The sequence below is a fragment of the Oncorhynchus masou genome, unplaced genomic scaffold (genome assembly GCF_036934945.1).
Source record: "Oncorhynchus masou masou isolate Uvic2021 unplaced genomic scaffold, UVic_Omas_1.1 unplaced_scaffold_6064, whole genome shotgun sequence".
Lineage (NCBI taxonomy): Eukaryota > Metazoa > Chordata > Actinopteri > Salmoniformes > Salmonidae > Oncorhynchus > Oncorhynchus masou.
The window spans coordinates 1-19,257 of NW_027012488.1; the positions used below are offsets into that span (position 1 = coordinate 1).

A 19,257-nucleotide genomic window follows, 5' to 3' on the forward strand; every position below is an offset into this window, starting at 1 on the left:
ACTAGCAGTGAGGGGGTTCTAGTGTAGTGTAGGGATACTGGATAGTGACACCAGTAGTGAGGGGGTTCTAGTGTAGTGTAGGGCTACTGGATAGTGACACCAGTAGTGAGGGGGTTCTAGTGTAGTGTGGGGCTACTGGATAGTGACACCAGTAGTGAGGGGTTCTAGTGTAGTGTAGGGCTACTGGATAGTGACACCAGTAGTGATGGGGTTCTAGTGTAGTGTAGTGTGGGCTACTGGATAGTGACACCGGTAGTGAGGGGGTTCTAGTGTAGTGTAGGCTACTGGATAGTGACACCGGTAGTGAGGGTTCTAGTGTAGTGTAGGCTACTGGATAGTGGCGCCAGTAGTGAGGGGGTTCTAGTGTGGGGCTACTGGATAGTGACACCAGTAGTGAGGGGGTTCTAGTGTAGGGCTACTGGATAGTGACACCAGTAGTGATGGGGTTCTAGTGTAGGGCTACTGGATAGTGACACCAGTAGTGAGGGTTCTAGTGTAGGGCTACTGGATAGTGACACCAGTAGTGATGGGGTTCTAGTGTAGTGTAGGCTACTGGATAGTGACACCAGTAGTGAGGGGTTCTAGTGTAGTGTAGGCTACTGGATAGTGACACCAGTAGTGATGGGGTTCTAGTGTAGGGCTACTGGATAGTGACACCGGTAGTGAGGGTTCTAGTGTAGTGTAGGGATACTGGATAGTGACACCAGTAGTGAGGGGGTTCTAGTGTAGTGTAGGCTACTGGATAGTGACACCAGTAGTGATGGGGTTCTAGTGTAGGGCTACTGGATAGTGACACCAGTAGTGATGGGTTTCTAGTGTAGGTCTACTGGATAGTGACACCAGTAGTGATGGGGTTCTAGTGTAGGGCTACTGGATAGTGACACCAGTAGTGATGGGGTTCTAGTGTAGGGCTACTGGATAGTGACACCAGTAGTGATGGGGTTCTAGTGTAGGTCTACTGGATAGTGGACCATCACCAGTTTGACTGAGTGCGAGTTGGACCTCAGTCAGCAAAGTTATACGAATAGATTAGCTATTTTTATAGATGTGGATTATTCATATTGTGACCAATTTTCTTAATATTCAGTTACTTTATAATTCAGTTGGGGGTTGTTCTGCTTGTGGAGTGTATGGGGTTGTTCTGCTTGTGGAGTGTATGGGGGTTGTTCTGCTTGTGGAGTGTATGGGGGTTGTTCTGCTTGTGGAGTGTATGGGGGTTGTTCTGCTTGTGGAGTGTATGGGGGTTGTTCTGCTTGTGGAGTGTATGGGGGTTGTTCTGCTTGTGGAGTGTATGGGGGTTGTTCTGCTTGTGGAGTGTATGGGGGTTGTTCTGCTTGTGGAGTGTATGGGGTTATTCTGCTTGTGGAGTGTATGGGGGTTGTTCTGCTTGTGGAGTGTATGGGGGTTGTTCTGCTTGTGGAGTGTATGGGGGTTGTTCTGCTTGTGGAGGTATGGGGGTTGTTCTGCTTGTGGAGTGTATGGGGGTTGTTCTGCTTGTGGAGTGTATGGGGGTTGTTCTGCTTGTGGAGTGTATGGGGGTTGTTCTGCTTGTGGAGTGTATGGGGGTTGTTCTGCTTGTGGAGTGTATGGGGGTTGTTCTGCTTGTGGAGTATGGGGTTGTTCTGCTTGTGGAGTGTATGGGGGTTGTTCTGCTTGTGGAGTGTATGGGGGTTGTTCTGCTTGTGGAGTGTATGGGGGTTGTTCTGCTTGTGGAGTGTATGGGGGTTGTTCTGCTTGTGGAGTGTATGGGGGTTGTTCTGCTTGTGGAGTGTATGGGGGTTGTTCTGCTTGTGGAGTGTATGGGGGTTGTTCTGCTTGTGGAGTGTATGGGGGTTGTTGTCTTGTTTTGATTTCCTAGCTGGTCTCCAGTGTAAAAGGGCTCTGTGGTACCCATAGTCATGCCTGGAAGCGTATACATCACACACACACACACACACACACACACACACACACACACACACACACACACACACACACATATAATTTATTGTGGGAAGGATAGCTCAGCGAGTTGTTGACATGTGCTACTGGTCACCACCAGAGGATCCATGGCTAGATATTCAGACCTCCTCAAATCACACACACTGCCCCCTGCCCCACCCATTCCCTTCATCTCTCACACACACACTGCCCCACCCAGGCCCTTCATCTCTCACGCTCACACTGCACCACCCAGGCCCTTCATCTCTCACGACACACTGCCCCACCAGGCCCTTCATCTCTCATGCACACACTGCCCCCTGCCCCACCCAGGCCCTTCATCTCTTACGCTCACACTGCCCCACCCTTTCCCTTCATCTCTCACGCTCACACTGCCCCACCCAGTCCCTTCATCTCTCACGCTCACACTGCCCCACCCTTTCCCTTCATCTCTCACGCTCACACTGCCCCACCCTTTCCCTTCATCTCTCACGCTCACACTGCCCCACCCAGTCCCTTCATCTCTCACGCTCACACTGCCCCCTGCACCACCCAGCCCCTTCATCTCTCACACACACACTGCCCCCACCCAGTCCCTTCATCTCTCACACACACACACACTGCCCCACCCATTCCCCTTTATCTCTCACACACACACACACACACATGCCCCACCCATTCCCTTCATCTCTCACACACACACTGCCCCACCCTGGCCCTTCATCTCTCACACACACACTGCCCCACCCTGGCCCTTCATCTCTCACACACACACTGCCCCACCCAGCCCCTTCATCTCTCACACACACACGGCCCCACCCAGCCCCTTCATCTCTCACGCACACACTGCCCCACCCAGCCCCTTCATCTCTCACACACACACTGCCCCACCCATCCCCTTCATCTCTCACACACACACTGCCCCACCCAGCCCCTTCATCTCTCACGCACACTGCCCCACCCAGCCCCTTCATCTCTCACGCACACACTGCCCCACCCAGCCCCTTCATCTCTCACGCACACACTGCCCCACCCAGCCCCTTCATCTCTCACACGCACACTGCCCCACCCTGGCCCTTCATCTCTCACACACACACTGCCCCACCCAGCCCCTTCATCTCTCACACACACACTGCCCCACCCATCCCCTTCATCTCTCACGCACAACCTTACAGAAGTTCCGAGTGTGTTGTTTGAAAGGGCAGGAGAGGCTCTTGGGGAAGACCCAACTAGAATCCAACTCAGACAACCAGCTCCTTTGTATTGTGTGCGTGCTTCCTGTCCATTTGAGATAATGTCCTAGTCATTTGTCAGGTGACTCAGCTATTTTCAAAAACTCCCGTTGGATAACAACATGAATAGCAAACGAACTGAAGTTGTGCAACTTGTCAAGGTGTTTGTTAACAAATAAACGTCCACTGTTTAAACTTTGTCATTCTGTTTGCTAGGAAACCAACTCAAGTGGAAATGGCAGTCATTTCTCCTGTTCAACCATTTAGGAGAACTACTGCTGACATACTGATAGTATTCAGTGTTTTAGTCAAATCTAACACTCCCACTTGTCTCACTAGCACTGACTTTACTGACAGGTGGTTTGAGTAAAGGTTTGAGGTAATTCACTTACCTAGCTGCCTTGAGATAAATACTCTAGTAGTCGCTCTGCATAAGACCGTCTGCTAAATGACTAAACCATCTACAGTGTCTATGACCCATATTCATTCCTGAAACATGAAGAAGTTATTTATTCTCAGTATGGTTGATATTGCCTTCCAGTCACTGATCTCAACCCACAGCAAGACCACAAATTATCACAGCAATTAATACCGTAGACAGCCCAACCCACAAGACCCACACTGAGCTAATCCTCGAAGGTAACCTCTGGTTTAGAACCACATTGAGCTAATCCTCGAAGGTAACCTCTGGTTTAGAACCACATTGAGCTAATCCTCGAAGTTAACCCCTGGTTGAGAACCACATTGAGCTAATCCTCGAAGTTAACCCCTGGTTGAGAACCACATTGAGCTAATCCTCGAAGGTAACCCCTGGTTTAGAACCACATTGAGCTAATCCTCAAAGGTAACCCCTGGTTGAGAACCACATTGAGCTAATCCTCAAAGGTAACCCCTGGTTGAGAACCACATTGAGCTAATCCTCGAAGGTAACCTCTGGTTTAGAACCACATTGAGCTCATCCTCGAAGGTAACCCCTGGTTTAGAACCACATTGAGCTAATCCTCGAAGGTAACCCCTGGTTTAGAACCACATTGAGCTAATCCTCGAAGGTAACCTCTGGTTTAGAACCACATTGAGCTAATCCTCGAAGGTAACCCCTGGTTTAGAACCACATTGAGCTAATCCTCGAAGGTAACCCCTGGTTTAGAACCACATTGAGCTCATCCTCGAAGGTAACCCCTGGTTGAGAACCACATTGAGCTCATCCTCGAAGGCAACCCCTGGTTGAGAACCACATTGAGCTCATCCTCGAAGGCAACCTCTGGTTGAGAACCACATTGAGCTCATCCTCGAAGGTAACCCCTGGTTGAGAACCACACTGAGCTAATCCTCGAAGGTAACCCCTGGTTGAGAACCACATTGAGCTCATCCTCGAAGGTAACCCCTGGTTTAGAACCACATTGAGCTCATCCTCGAAGGTAACCCCTGGTTGAGAACCACATTGAGCTCATCCTCGAAGGTAACCCCTGGTTTAGAACCACATTGAGCTAATCCTCGAAGGTAACCCCTGGTTGAGAACCACATGATTTAGCCTCTGTAGTCATCATATCCTACCTTTATGGTGTACAGCTCTGTTATTGGTCAATGCAAAAACCTGAGTCATCATTCTCCCTTCTAGCTCTACACACACACACACACACACGCTCCCTTCTCTCCTAGCTCAACACAGAGCTTTGTAGCTATTATGACTCACTGTTTAAAACCCAGGTAGGGAGCAGAATAGCAGTGCTTTATTGTGGCGTAGCGACACAACTCATGCCAAATCAACTCATGCTGTTCCCAAGGCAATCGGAGCTTTTAAGGTTTTGTTGTGTTGCCCATACCTGTTTCCTTGGCAATGTCGGTTGGTGCTGTGGCTATTCAGGGGCTGTTGTGAGGGCTAGAGAAAGGTAGGTTGTTGATGGCAGGGTGTTATGGAGATCTAGTGTACCAGAGAAAGACCTCCGGTGGTCGGGCTGCTGTGTGTGAGAAGGGCACAGTCTAGTGTGCTCAAACACCATATTCACAACACCTGTGGTCTGACCATAGAGACTTGAGGTCGACCGATTTTAGTTTTTTTTCAACGCCGATACAGATTGTTGGAGGACCAAAAATGCCGATACCGATTAAAATCGGCCAATTTTTGTTAATATATATTTTTAATAATGACAATTACAACAATACCGAATGAACAATGAACCCTATTATTTTAACTTAATACATGAATAAAATCTATTTAGTCTCAAATAAATAATGAAACGTTCAATTTGGTTGAAATAATGCAAAAACACAGTGTTGGAGAAGAAAGTTAAAGTGCAAATGTGTCATGTAAAAAAGCTAACGTCTAAGTTCCTTGCTCAGAACATATGAATGCTGGTGGTGGTTCAATATTCCCAGTTAAGTAGTTTTAGGTTGTAGTTATTATAGGAATTATGACGCGTTGACTCTTTCTCTCTACACCATTTGTTTTTCATAGACCTTTGACTATTGTATGTTCTTATAGGCACTTTAGTATTGCCAGCCTAATCTCGGGAGTTGATAGGCTGGAAGTCAAACGGTGCTGTGCAACAAGCATGGCTAAGAGCTGCTGGCAAACGCAGTAAAGTGCTGTTTGAATGAATGCTTACGAGCCTGCTGCTGCCTACCACCGCTCAGACTGCTCTATCAAATTTCAAATCATAGACTTAATAATAACATACTAAACACACAAATACGAGCCTTTGGTCATTAATATGGTAAAAATCCGGAAACTATCATTTCGAAAACAAAACGTTTTTTCAGCCAGTGAAACGGAACCGTTCTGTATTTTATCGAACGGGTGGCAACCCTAAGTCTAAATATTGCTGTTACATTGCACAACCTTCAATGTTATGTCATAATCATGTAAAATTCTGGCAAATTAATTACGGTCTTTGTTAGGAAAAAATGGTCTTCACACAGTCCGCAACGAGCCAGGCGGCCCAAAGCGCTGCATATACCTGGCTCTGCTTACACTGAACACAAGAGAAGAGACACAATTTCCCTAGTTAATATTGCCTGCAAACATGCATTTATTTTAACTATATATGCAGTTTTCTAAATGTATACTTTTGTGTATTGATTTTAAGAAAGGGATTGATGTTTATGGTTAGGTACAGTCGTGCAACGAATGTGCTTTTTTCCGCGAATGTGCTTTTGTTAAATCATCCCCCGTTTGGCAAAGTTGAAGTAGGCTGTGATTCGATGATAAATTAACAGGCATCGCAATGATTATATGCAACGCAGGACAAGCTAGTTAACCTAGTAATATCATTAACCATGTGTAGTTAACTAGTGATTATGGTAAGATTGATTGTTTTTTTATAAGTTAAGTTTAATGCTACTGTAGCTAGCAACTTACCTTGGCTCCTTGCAGACACAATGTCCTTTTGACACTGCACTCGCGTAACAGGTTGTCAGCCTGCCACACAGTCTCCTCATGGATTACAATGTAATCGGCCAAAATGCCGATTACCGATTGTTATGAAAACTTGAAATCGTCCCTAATTAATCGGTCAACTTCTAATAGAGACACAACTAATAGAACTCACATCACACTGAAAGTCACGTCTGCTGGTATCCATGATCCTCTACAATGTCATAACTCTGTACCTGTATTTAACTTGTTAGTTTGTGTTCCCACTGTGTCAGTTTTATTGCAGTCTGTAACGATATAATAACCAGTAATATTAACCAAATGTCTTTTTCTTCTTGCAGTTTATTAGAGAAGATATGAAGCAACAACAAACTAACAAACACAGTAACCTTCATAGGGAAGACCAACACATCACTGTGGAAGAGCTGTGGAAGGGCTGGAAAACCTCAGAAGGTAGGAGAGAGATGGAGGGAGGGATTGTTTAAAATAGGGAGGAAGGGAGAGAGGGTAAATCTAATCCAACTTTATTTGCCATATGCGCCGAATACAACAAGTGTGGACTTTACAGTGAAACTCATACTTACAAGCCCTTAACCAACAGTGCAGTTCAAGAAGAAGAAAATATTTACCAAGGTGTCTAAAATAAAAAGTAACACAATGAGAATAACAATAATGAGGCTATATACAGGGGACACCGGTACCGAGTCAGTGTGCAGAGGTACAGGGTGGTTGAGGTAATCTGTACATGTAGGTGGGGGTGAAGTGACTATGCATAGATAACAAACGAACAGCGAGTAGCAGCAGTGTACACGACGGGGAGGTGTGTGTCAATGTAAGTTATCCAGCGGCGATTTTTATGAATTGTTCAGCAGTCTAATGGCTTGGATGGAAGGGAGAGGGGGTAAATGGAAGGGAGGGGGTAATGGAAGGGAGAGGGGTAAATGGAAGGGAGGGGGTGGGTGGAAGGGAGAGGGGTAAATGGAAGGGAGGGGGTGGGTGGAAGGGAGAGGGGTAAATGGAAGGAGAGGGGTAAATGGAAGGAGGAGGGTGGGTGGAGGGGGGGTAAATGGAAGGGAGGGGTAAATGGAAGGGAGAGGGGGTAAATGGAAGGGAGGGGGTGGGTGGAAGGGAGAGGGTAAATGGAAGGGAGAGGGTAAATGGAAGGGAGGTGGGGTGGGAGGAAGGGAGGGTAAATGGAAGGGAGGGGGTAAATGGAAGGAGAGGGGGTGGAAGGAGAGGGGTAAATGGAAGGGAGAGGGGGTAAATGGAAGGGAGGGGATGGGATGAAGGGAGAGGGTAAATGGAAGGGAGAGGGGTAAATGGAAGGGAGAGGGGGTAAATGGAAGGGAGGTGAGGTGGGAGGAAGGAGAGGGGGTAAATGGAAGGAGAGGGGGTAAATGGGGGTAAATGGAAGGAGAGGGGTAAATGGAAGGGAGAGGGGTAAATGGAAGGGAGAGGGGTAAATGGAAGGGAGGGGGTGGGAGGAAGGGAGGGGGTGGGAGGAAGGGAGGGGGTTGGGAGGAAGGGAGAGGGGGTAAATGGAAGGGAGAGGGGGTAAATGGAAGGGAGGGTTGGGAGGAAGGGAGAGGGGGTGAATGGAAGGGAGGGGTTGGGAGGAAGGGGAGGGGGGTGGGAGGAAGGGAGAGGGTAAGTGGAAGGGAGGAAGGGAGAGGGTAAGGGGGGGTGGGTGAAGGGAGAGGGGGTAAATGGAAGGGAGAGGGTAAATGGAAGGGAGGTGAGGTGGGTGGAAGGGAGAGGGGGTAAATGGAAGGGAGAGGGGGTGGGTGGAAGGGAGAGGGGGTAAATGGAAGGGAGAGGGGGTAAATGGAAGGGAGGTGGGGTGGGAGGAAGGAGAGGGGGTAATGGAAGGGGGGGTAAATGGAAGGGAGAGGGGGTAAATGGAAGGGAGAGGGGGTAAATGGAAGGGAGAGGGGGTAAATGGAAGGGAGGATGGGATGAAGGGAGAGGGGTAAATGGAAGGAGAGGGTTAAATGGACGGAGGTGAGGTTAAATGGAACGGAGGTGAGGTGGGTGGAAGGAGAGGAGGTGGGTGGAAGGGAGAGGGGGTAAATGGGGGAAGGGAGAGGGGGTAAATGGAAGGGAGGGGGGGGATGGGATGAAGGGAGAGAGGGTAAATGGAAGGAGAGGGGGTAAATGGAAGGAGAGGGGGGTAAATGGAAGGAGGGGGTTGGGAGGAAGGAGGGGATAAATGGAAGGAGGGGGGTGGGAGGAAGGGAGAGGGGTAAATGGAAGGAGGGGTTGGGAGGAAGGGAGGGGATAAATGGAAGGGAGGGGGGTGGGAGGGGAAGGGGATAAATGGAAGGGAGGTAAATGGAAGGGAGGGGTTGGGAGGAAGGGAGAGGGGGTGAATGGAAGGGAGAGGGGTAAATGGAAGGGAGGGGAGGTGGGAGGAAGGGAGAGGGGGTAAATGGAAGGGAGAGGGGGGGTAAATGGAAGGGAGGGCGGTGGAAGGGAGAGGGTAAATGGAAGGAGAGGGTGGGAGGAAGGGAGAGGGGTAAGTGGAAGGAGGAAGGGAGAGGGGGTAGGTGGAAGGAGAGAGGGTAAGATGGAAGGAGGAAGGAGGGGGTAAATGGAAGGGAGGTGGGGTAAATGGAAGGAGGTGGGGTAAATGGAAGGGAGAGGGGGTAAATGGAAGGGAGAGGGGGTAAATGGAAGGGAGGGGGGGTGGGAGGAAGGGAGAGGGGGGTAAATGGAAGGGAGAGGGGGGTGGGAGGAAGGGAGAGGGTGGAATGGAAGGGAGGAAGGGAGAGGGGGTAGGTGGAAGAGGAGGGTAAGTGGAAGGAGGAAGGGAGAGGGGGTAAATGGAAGGGGGAGGTGGGGTAAATGGAAGGGAGAGGGGGTAAATGGAAGGAGGGGGTGGGAGGAAGGGAGAGGGGGTAAATGGAAGGAGAGGGGGTAAATGGAAGGGAGGGGTTGGGAGGAAGGGAGGGGATAAATGGAAGGGAGGTGGTTGGAGGAAGGGAGAGGGGATAAATGGAAGGGAGGGGGTGGGAGGAAGGGAGAGGGGGTAAATGGAAGGGAGGTGGGGTAAATGGAAGGGAGGTGGGGTAAATGGAAGGAGAGGGGGTAAATGGAAGGGAGAGGGGGTAAATGGAAGGGAGAGGGGTAAATGGAAGGGAGAGGGGGTAAATGGAAGGGAGGGGATAAATGGAAGGGAGGGGGTGGGAGGAAGGGAGAGGGGGTAAATGGAAGGGAGGGGTTGGGAGGAAGGGAGAGGGGATAAATGGGAGAGAGGGGGTGGGAGGAAGGGAGAGGGTAAGTGGAAGGGAGGAAGGAGAGGGGGTAAGTGGAAGGGAGAGAGGGTAAGTGGAAGGGAGGAAGGGAGAGGGGGTAAATGGAAGGAGGTGGGGTAAATGGAAGGGAGAGGGGGTAAATGGAAGGGAGAGGGGTAAATGGAAGGGAGAGGGGGTAAATGGAAGGGAGGGGATGGGATGAAGGAGAGGGGGTAAATGGAAGGGAGAGGGGGTAAATGGAAGGTAGAGGGGTTAAATGGAAAGGAGGTGAGGTGGGAGGAAGGTAGAGGGGGTAAATGGAAGGGAGAGGGGGTAAATGGAAGGGAGAGGGGGTAAATGGAAGGAGGGCGATGGGATGAAGGGAGAGGGTAAATGGAAGGGAGAGGGGGTAAATGGAAGGGAGAGGGGGTAAATGGAAGGGAGAGGGGTTAAAATGGAACGGAGGTGAGGTGGGAGGAAGGGAGAGGGGTAAATGGAAGGGGAGAGGGGGTGGGTGGAAGGAGGGGGTAAATGGAAGGAGAGGGTAAATGGAAGGGAGGGGGGTAAATGGACGGGAGAGGGGGTAAATGGAAGGAGGAGGGGGTGGGAGGAAGGAGAGGGGGTAAATGGAAGGAGAGGGGTGGGAGGAAGGGAGAGGGGTAAGTGGAAGGGAGGAAGGGAGGGGGTAAGTGGAAGGGAGAGGGGGTAAGTGGAAGGGAGAGAGGGTAAGTGGAAGGGGAGGAATGTAGAGGGGGTAAATGGAAGGGAGGGGGTGGGAGGAAGGGAGAGGGGTAAATGGAAGGGAGAGGGGGTAAATGGAAGGGAGAGGGGTGGGAGGAAGGGGAGAGGGTAAGTGGAAGGGAGGAAGGGAGGGGGTAAGTGGAAGGGAGGAATGGGAGAGGGGGTAAATGGAAGGAGGAATGGGAGAGGGGGTAAATGGAAGGGAGGAATGGGAGGGGGTAAATGGAAGGGAGGAATGGGAGAGGGGTAAATGGAAGGAGGAATGGGAGAGGGGTAAATGGAAGGGAGGAATGGGAGAGGGTAAATGGAACGGAGAGAGGGTAAATGGAACGGAGAGAGAGGGTAAATGGAACGGAGAGAGAGGGTAAATGGAACGGAGAGAGAGGGTAAATGGAACGGAGAGAGAGGGTAAATGGAAGAAGCAAATGTCAATTTCAGTCTCTGTCTGCAGTTCATAACTGGACGACGGAGGACACAGTCCAGTGGCTGAAGGAATCTGTGGAGCTGCCTCAGTACAAGGACAGGCTTCAGAGAGTTCGGATCAATGGAAACACTCTGCCTCGGTGACTACATTATCACACAACACAACACTGATGGGACACAGAATATCACAGATACCAACAACACCACTGAACTGAATACGTGTCTTCCATGATGTGTAAACAGTAGTGATTTTGTGTGACGGTGAAGATATCGCTTTGCGCTGCTTTATCAATATGTAGATATATGCTGAACGGTCTCAGGTTTCGTTTGAAAAGTTGAAATGCACATCATAAACAATGAGCTCAATTTGTTACTCAGACCAATGCTCCCTGCTGCTGGATATGTGAGGTTAATGCAGGTGGAATGGGAAAGAAATGATCAAACATGACACACACACATAAAACATATGCCCACTCACCTAGCAAAACATCTCCATGCCCATGTTGTCCGATAGTCGCGTTAGTGCAGTTTAGGGACATCCCAGTTTATGTCCTGACCCGAAGTCAGCAGGCGATTGGTTATATCAAGGAGTCACCTTTTATATGGACTTGATCTTGGTGTTATTGATCCCATCTAAACGTCTTAATGACACGAAGGGGAGAGTCAGAGCAGTTCCACTAGAATCTCTTCAGGAATGAGACTCTCTGAGACTCCATGCACTCATGTATGGAATGACTACATGGATAGAAGAGGAGGGTTGAAGGGGGGGGTTGAAGGGGTCAGGGGTGTTGTTTCCCCCCGTACCCGTGGGGTGCTGACTCATTAAATCAGGGGTGTCAAAGTCAAATGGACGGAGGGCCAAATAAAAAATTTAGCTACAAGCCGAGGGCCGGACTGTTCGAATGTTCATTGAAAATTTTTTAAATGACGCATATAGTCTAGTGAACCTAATTGAACCTACTGAAAACCTAACAAATATATTCCAATATGATCAGATAAATAAAGCAATATTTTCTTATGGCTCTGTCAGAAATGCCTTGAACTGGCGGTGATTCAAACCTTTGGCTCTGATAAAGTTAACTGTGCGCGTGATGATGCTCATTACATGCTCCATTTTCAAGGCTTTACCGCACAACGCTTCCTGGTGTATGATACAATGATAAGCTGTCAGCTCACCTGTCGCGTTTTCCTCTTGCATCTTTTTCCGTATCTTCGCCACCAGTCCGCTCCTGTGTCCACACATCGCAGGTGCTCCGTCGGTTGTCAAACCACGAGTTTTTCCCTAAGGCAGCTCCATCTCATTTACACATCTTGACACCTCTTCATACAAATCATGCCCCGTAGTTGTGCCATGCATAGGACGTAAAGCCAAAACTCCTCTGTCACGCTTAGGCTGGAGTCCACTCCGCGGATGAAAATTGACAACTGGGCAATGTCAGAAATGTCGGTGCTCTCATCCACAGCCAAGGAATATGCAATGAAATCTTTTCCCTTTTTCACAAGCTGCTCTTTTAGATTGATGGACAACTGGTCTACTCTCTCGGCAATGGTGTTTCTGCTCAGACTCACATTTAAAAAGAGTTGCCTTTTTCTGGGCAAACTTCGTCACAAACTTTAATCATGCAGTTTTTGATGAAATCCCCCTCCGTAAATGGCCGGGCTGATTTAGCGATCTCTTCTGCCAAAATAAAACTGGCCTTGACAGCAGCCTGGCCTTGTGATTTGGCTTTTTTGAACAGAGCCTGTCGAGATTTGAGGCCTCGTTTTAATTCCTCTGCCTTTTGTAGCCTTTGTTCCATGTCCATATTCTTGTTTTTGTCCGCGTGTTTCGTTTCATAATGTCGTCTCAGATTATACTCTTTCAGTACCGCCACACTTTCTCCACACAGAAGACACACAGGTTTTCCAGCTACCTCCGTGAACATATACTCCGACTCCCACCTTGTTTGAAACCCCGGTTCTCAGTGTCCACCTTCCGTTTTGCCATTTTTGATGGGTATCTGAAAGTTAATTTTACTGTGATGCTGACGACTGCTGTGCCAATAAATATTGAAATGAAGCAGCCTACTGCTCGGTGCGTCACCGTTGCATTGTGGGAAATGTAGTATTGGTGCGTGTAAAAGATCTGCGGGCTGCCGGCTTGCTGCGGTCTGCGGGCCGGTTCTAATAATAAATCAAGATCATCCCAGGGGCCGTAAAAAACCTTCTCGCGGGCCGGATGTGGCCCGCGGGCCTTGTGATTAAATGATGTCACAGCAGTGGATTGGGTGTCGCTGGCTGCCATGTTGTCTGATCTGGTTTAAGATGGTGGTGGCACGAGTACACCGACATGTTCAGACACACTGACACACGCACACACACTGACACGCACGCACACACACACACTGATACACTGACACACACGCACACTGACACGCCCACACGCACACTGACACGCACACTGACACGCCCACACGCACACTGACACACACACTGACACTCACACTGACACACTCACACTGACACACACACACTGACACACACACACTGACACACACACACTGACACGCGCACACCTGCACGCACACTGACATGCACACACACACACTGACACTCACACTGACACACACACACGCACACTGATACACACTGTTCAAGACAGACCTTGTCTTACATACTGTAGTTGGTTGATCAGCGTTCTATTCTCGTTCTCAGTGATATCGTTCTCAACATGTTTAGTTTTCTCTCTCTGTTTCAGACTGGCGGCGAACGAACCGTGGTTTATGTCGGGTCAGCTGAAGATATTAGACCAGAGGCACAAACAGAAGCTCAATCTCAAAGCACTAGATGCTGTGCTCTTCGGCCCTCCCTCACGTAAGTACACTATACATACGTGTGGGTTTGGTGCCACTACGGGGGTGTCTGGGTAAAAACATAACCATGTTTACTCAACATATGTCTTCTTCCATCAAGGAAATGATCAACAATATGACTCTGATCTGCAGACCCCCCCCCCCCATCTCTACATTCACCAGAACCTTGTTACCAAACCATCAATCCAAAGATACAATTGCATACTATAGTACAGCTTTCCTGTAAGGTCAATACGTCCGTAATGCTTTTTAATGTCTGGGTGGTCACGGGAATCGAACCCGCTATCGTGGCATTGCAAGGGTCATGCTCTACCAACTGAGCCGTGCTTGGACCGCCAATAAACACCGTTCCATTCCATCCCTCTCTCCCCCAGGTCCGCAACACAACTGGTTGAAGGACTTTGTGTTGATGGTATCTATAGTGATCGGGGTGGGGGGCTGCTGGTTCGCTTATATCCAGAACAAGTCTTCCCGGGTCCACATGGGTCAGATGATGAAGGACTTGGAGAGCCTGCAGAGTGCTGAGCAGAGCCTCATGGACCTACAGGGACGGTACGTAACCTAGTAGTTTTTATTAAGGTTTTATAAAGGGTTCGTATACTGTATATAGATGTTACAGGTATTGTTCTGACCTCACTAGAACACCTAGCCACCTTGTTAAAAGATTTCGATCTCTTTGTGTAACATCTTAGGCATTGGACTGGGCCCAGGGTTCGGGTGTATTAAGTGAAGTTGGTTGTTTTTGGATGGTGAAGATGACTTTGTCAGGTTTTCATGGCTCTCCCCAGGTTGGAGAAGGCCCAGGAGGAGAACCGCACAGTGGCGGTGGAGAAGCAGAACCTGGAGCAGAAGATGAGAGACGAGATCAGTGGGGCCAAGAAGGAGTCGTACCGTCTCCGCGAACTCCGCCAGGGGGCCGAGTGTGAGCTCAGCCGCCTCAAATACGCAGAGGAGGAGCTGGTGCAGGTAGGAACCATTGAGAGTGTGTCGCATGTCCTTAAGGTTGCAAAACTACCGGTTATTTACCAAAGTAACCAGAATGTTTACTAATTTTGGTAACAAACAGGTCTTTTATGGAAACCGGTAATTTAATTTTGTAGTTTTTATTAGGATCCTCATTAGCTAACGCCATAATTAACACGACATGACAAACAACCACATTCAAGACTTCAAACATTCAAAAGTAGACAATACAGATAATTAAAATACCTGACAGGAAACACATTTAAACTTCTTATGGATCAAATCCCGTTAGCGGGATCGATTTGGCAACATCCGGTGAAAATGCAGAGCGAGAAATTTAACCAAAATTATTAGAAATATTTAACTTTCATACTTTCACAAGTGCAATACTCCAAATGAAAACTTCTTGTTAATCCAGCCACCGTGTCAGATTTCAAAAAGGCTTTACGGCGAAAGCAAACCATGCGATTATCTGAGGACAGCACCCGATCAAACAAACACACGACAATCATATTTCAACCCGCCAGGCGCGACACAAAACTCAGAAATAACGATATAATTCATGCCTTACATTTGAAGAGCTTCTTCTGCTGGCACTCCAATATGTCCCACAAATGGTCCTTTTGTTCGATTAAGTCCATTTCCATTTATTTGGCGCGTTTCATTCAGAAAAACAACGGTTCCAACTCGCCCAGCATGACTACAAAATATCTAATAAGTTACCTGTAAACTTTGTCCAAACATTTCAAACAACTTTCCTAATCCAACTTTAAGTATTTTAAAACGTAAATAATCTATAAAATTTAAGACGGGATAAACTACGTTCAATAGCGGATAAAATGAGCGAGCTTCAGGTCACGAAACAAAAGACTACACTAGGCTATACACCCAGAAAGGAAAGGGCTACTTCTTCATTTCTCAAAAGAAAAACATCAACCAATTCCTAAAGACTGTTGACATCTAGTGGAAGCTATAGGAACTGCAAGCATATTTCTATTAAAACGGGCTTGCCATAGGAAACCAATGGAAAACAGATTGACCTAAAACAAAAAAATCCCTGGATGGATTGTGCTCTGGGTTTCGCCTGCCAAATCAATTATGTTATACTCACAGACAATATTCAAACAGTTATAGAAACTTCAGTATTTTCTATCCAAATCTACTGATAATATGCATATCCTAGCTTCTGGGCCTGAGTAGCAGGCAGTTTACTTTGGGCACACTTTTCATCCGGATGTGAATTATTATTATTTTTTACATTTTACCTTTATTTTACTAGGCAAGTCAGTTAATTAAGAACAAATTCGTATTTTCAATGACGGCCTAGGAACAGTGGGTTAACTGCATGTTCAGGGGCAGAACGACAGATTTGTACCTTGTCAGCTCGGGGATTCAAACTTGCAACCTTTCGGTTACTAGTCCAACGCTCTAACCACTAGGCTACCATACCGCCCCTTATCCCAGAGAGGTTTTAACTTTCAGTTGATACTTTCTATTTCCTGTCCAGTCATATGGTCTATCACATTAGATGTTCTTTCTATTTCCTGTCCAGTCATATGGTCTATCACATTAGATGTTCTTTTATTTTTTTCTTGAAGGTGGATTTACTGTTTGCCTGAGAAATATGGATTGGTAAAAGTTCCATTCAGCTATGGCTCTATATACAACTGTAGATTTTTTGGCATTGTCCTTGGCTTGAGTTGTTTGTAGCTGCCCTGAATTTGCCTGTCGGGTTTTGTGGTTATGCGTGTTGCTAGTATGTACACATTGGACTGAAAAAGACTGTATAAAAATGTGTATATCTATAACATTCCTAAAGAATCAGAAGACTAGATTTAGTCATTTGTTTTTTGTTTTTTTTGTTTTTAATGTGAAGCCATGAGAGATTCTGATGCATTTGGATAATATTAATTCAATGAAGAGGTAATCTGGCAGCCCTGTTTAGAGCAATGAAGGGGTAATCTGGCTGCCCTGTTTAGAGCAATGAAGAGGTAATCTGGCTAACCGGAGAGTTCTCTAAATGTGATAGGACCAGGGATTGACCATATAACTGGACAGTACTCTAAGTGTGATAGGACCAGGGATTGACCATATAACTGGACAGTACTATAAGTGTGATAGGACCAGGGATTGACCATATAACCAGTCAGTACTCTAAGTGTGATAGGGCCAGGGATTGACCATATAACTGGACAGTACTCTAAGTGTGATAGGATCAGGGATTGACCATATAACCAGTCAGTACTCTAAGTGTGATAGGACCAGGGATTGACCATATAACTGGACAGTACTCTAAATGTGATAGGACCAGGGATTGACCATATAACTGGACAGTACTCTAAGTGTGATAGGACCAGGGATTGACCATATAACTGGACAGTACTCTAAATGTGATAGGACCAGGGATTGACCATATAACTGGACAGTACTCTAAGTGTGATAGGACCAGGGATTGACCATCTGATTACAACTGATGTACAGTTCCCTACATCTTAACAATGTGATCTAGGTTCCTTACCCATCTTAGTAACAATATGATCTATGTGTTCCTTACCCATCTTAATAACAATATGATCTATGTGTTCCCTTACCCATCTTAATAACAATATGATCTATGTGTTCCTACCCATCTTAATAACAAATGATCTATGTTCTACCCATCTAATAACAATATGATCTATGTGTTCCCTTACCCATCTTAATAACAATATGATCTATGTGTTCCCTTACCCATCTTAATAACAATATGATCTATGTTCCTTACCCATCTTATAACAATATGATCTATGTGTTCCCTTACCCATCTTAATAACAATATGATCTATGTGTCATCTTATAACAATATGATCTATGTGTTCCTGACCCATCTATAACAATATGATCATGTGTTCTGACCCATCTTAATTACAATATGATCTATGTGTCCTGACCCATCTTATTACAATATGATCTATGTGTTCCTGACCCATCTGATTACAGTGTGATCTATATGTTACCTGACCCATCTTAATAACAATATGATCTATGTGTTCCACTTAATAACAATATGATCTATGTGTTCCCTGACCCATCTTAATAACAATATGATCTATGTGTTCCCTTACCCATCTTAATAACAATATGATCTATGTGTTCCCTGACCCATCTTAATAACAATATGATCTATGTGTTCCCTTACCCATCTTAATAACAATATGATCTATGTGTTCCCTGACCCATCTTAATAACAATATGATCTATGTGTTCCCTGACCCATCTTAATAACAATATGATCTATGTGTTCCCTGACCCATCTTAATTACAATATGATCTATGTGTTCCCTTACCCATCTTAATAACAATATGATCTATGTGTTCCCTGACCCATCTTAATAACAATATGATCTATGTGTTCCCTGACCCATCCTAATAACAATATGATCTATGTGTTCTGACCGTGATAAAGCTGCGTCCAACATGACCCTCAATAGTTTTGTTTTTTTTTCATCTTAATCTCATCCACAAACGAGTCCTGATTGAACCCTCTGTCGGGCCAGCCTTTTGGTATTTTAGTTTTCCTAATGAATGCAACCAAGTTATGATCACTGCAACCCAGTGTCACTGATACAGCTTTAGAACAATGTTCAGCCATGGTGGTAAACGTGATAAATACGAGTAGATGATGTGATACCGGACCGATCAGTGAACGTTCTGGTTAGTAATGTCATAACTTGAGTCAGGTTACATACATTGGAAACAGAAATGACTTTCTATTTGGACAGTTTGTATTAAAAAAAAATCACTATTCATATCTCACAAAAAATATATATATTTCCCTATTTTCATCAGATAACTTATCCAACATTTCGCAAATGACATCAAGATATTTCACATCAGCACTAGGTGACCTGTAGCAGCAACCAACTAAAATAGGTTTCAAATGTGGTAAATGCACCTGTACCCATAGTGCCTCGAATCCATTCAACATTAAGACGTTGTTTAGCTGGAGTATGACTCTGGATGTAAACTGCAACTCCACCCCCATATCTATTTCTGTCCCTCCTGAACATATTGTCTCCATGTATAGAGATCTCAGCATCCTCAATAGAACAGTTCAAGTGAGTCTCTCATATTGCCAATACATGCATTTTGTTTGACTGCACGAGACAGCATATTTCATGCATTTTGTTTGACTGCACGAGACAGCATATTTCATGCATTTTGTTTGACTGCACGAGACAGCATATTTCATGCATTTTGTTTGACTGCACGAGACAGCATATTTCATGCATTTTGTTTGACTGCACGAGACAGCATATTTCATGCATTTTGTTTGACTGCACGAGACAGCATATTTCATGCATTTTGTTTGACTGCACGAGACAGCATATTTCATGCATTTTGTTTGACTGCACGAGACAGCATATTTCATGCATTTTGTTTGACTGCACGAGACAGCATATTTCATGCATTTTGTTTGACTGCACGAGACAGCATATTTCATGCATTTTGTTTGACTGCACGAGACGGCATATTTCATG

The 19,257-nt window shown here is 46.5% G+C and overlaps 1 protein-coding gene across 1 annotated transcript; it reads left to right on the forward strand.

Annotated features, from left to right (window-relative positions):
- Nucleotides 1-6,866: 6,866 nt before the first annotated feature.
- Nucleotides 6,867-14,756, forward strand: LOC135536376 (stromal interaction molecule 2-like; the record flags this gene model as incomplete). The annotated part of the gene is made up of 5 exons (XM_064962719.1): nucleotides 6,867-6,978; nucleotides 10,951-11,062; nucleotides 13,660-13,775; nucleotides 14,149-14,326; nucleotides 14,563-14,756. Coding segments are annotated over 5 exons (712 nt in total), but the record flags the coding sequence as incomplete, so codon positions are not given.
- Nucleotides 14,757-19,257: the final 4,501 nt, after the last annotated feature.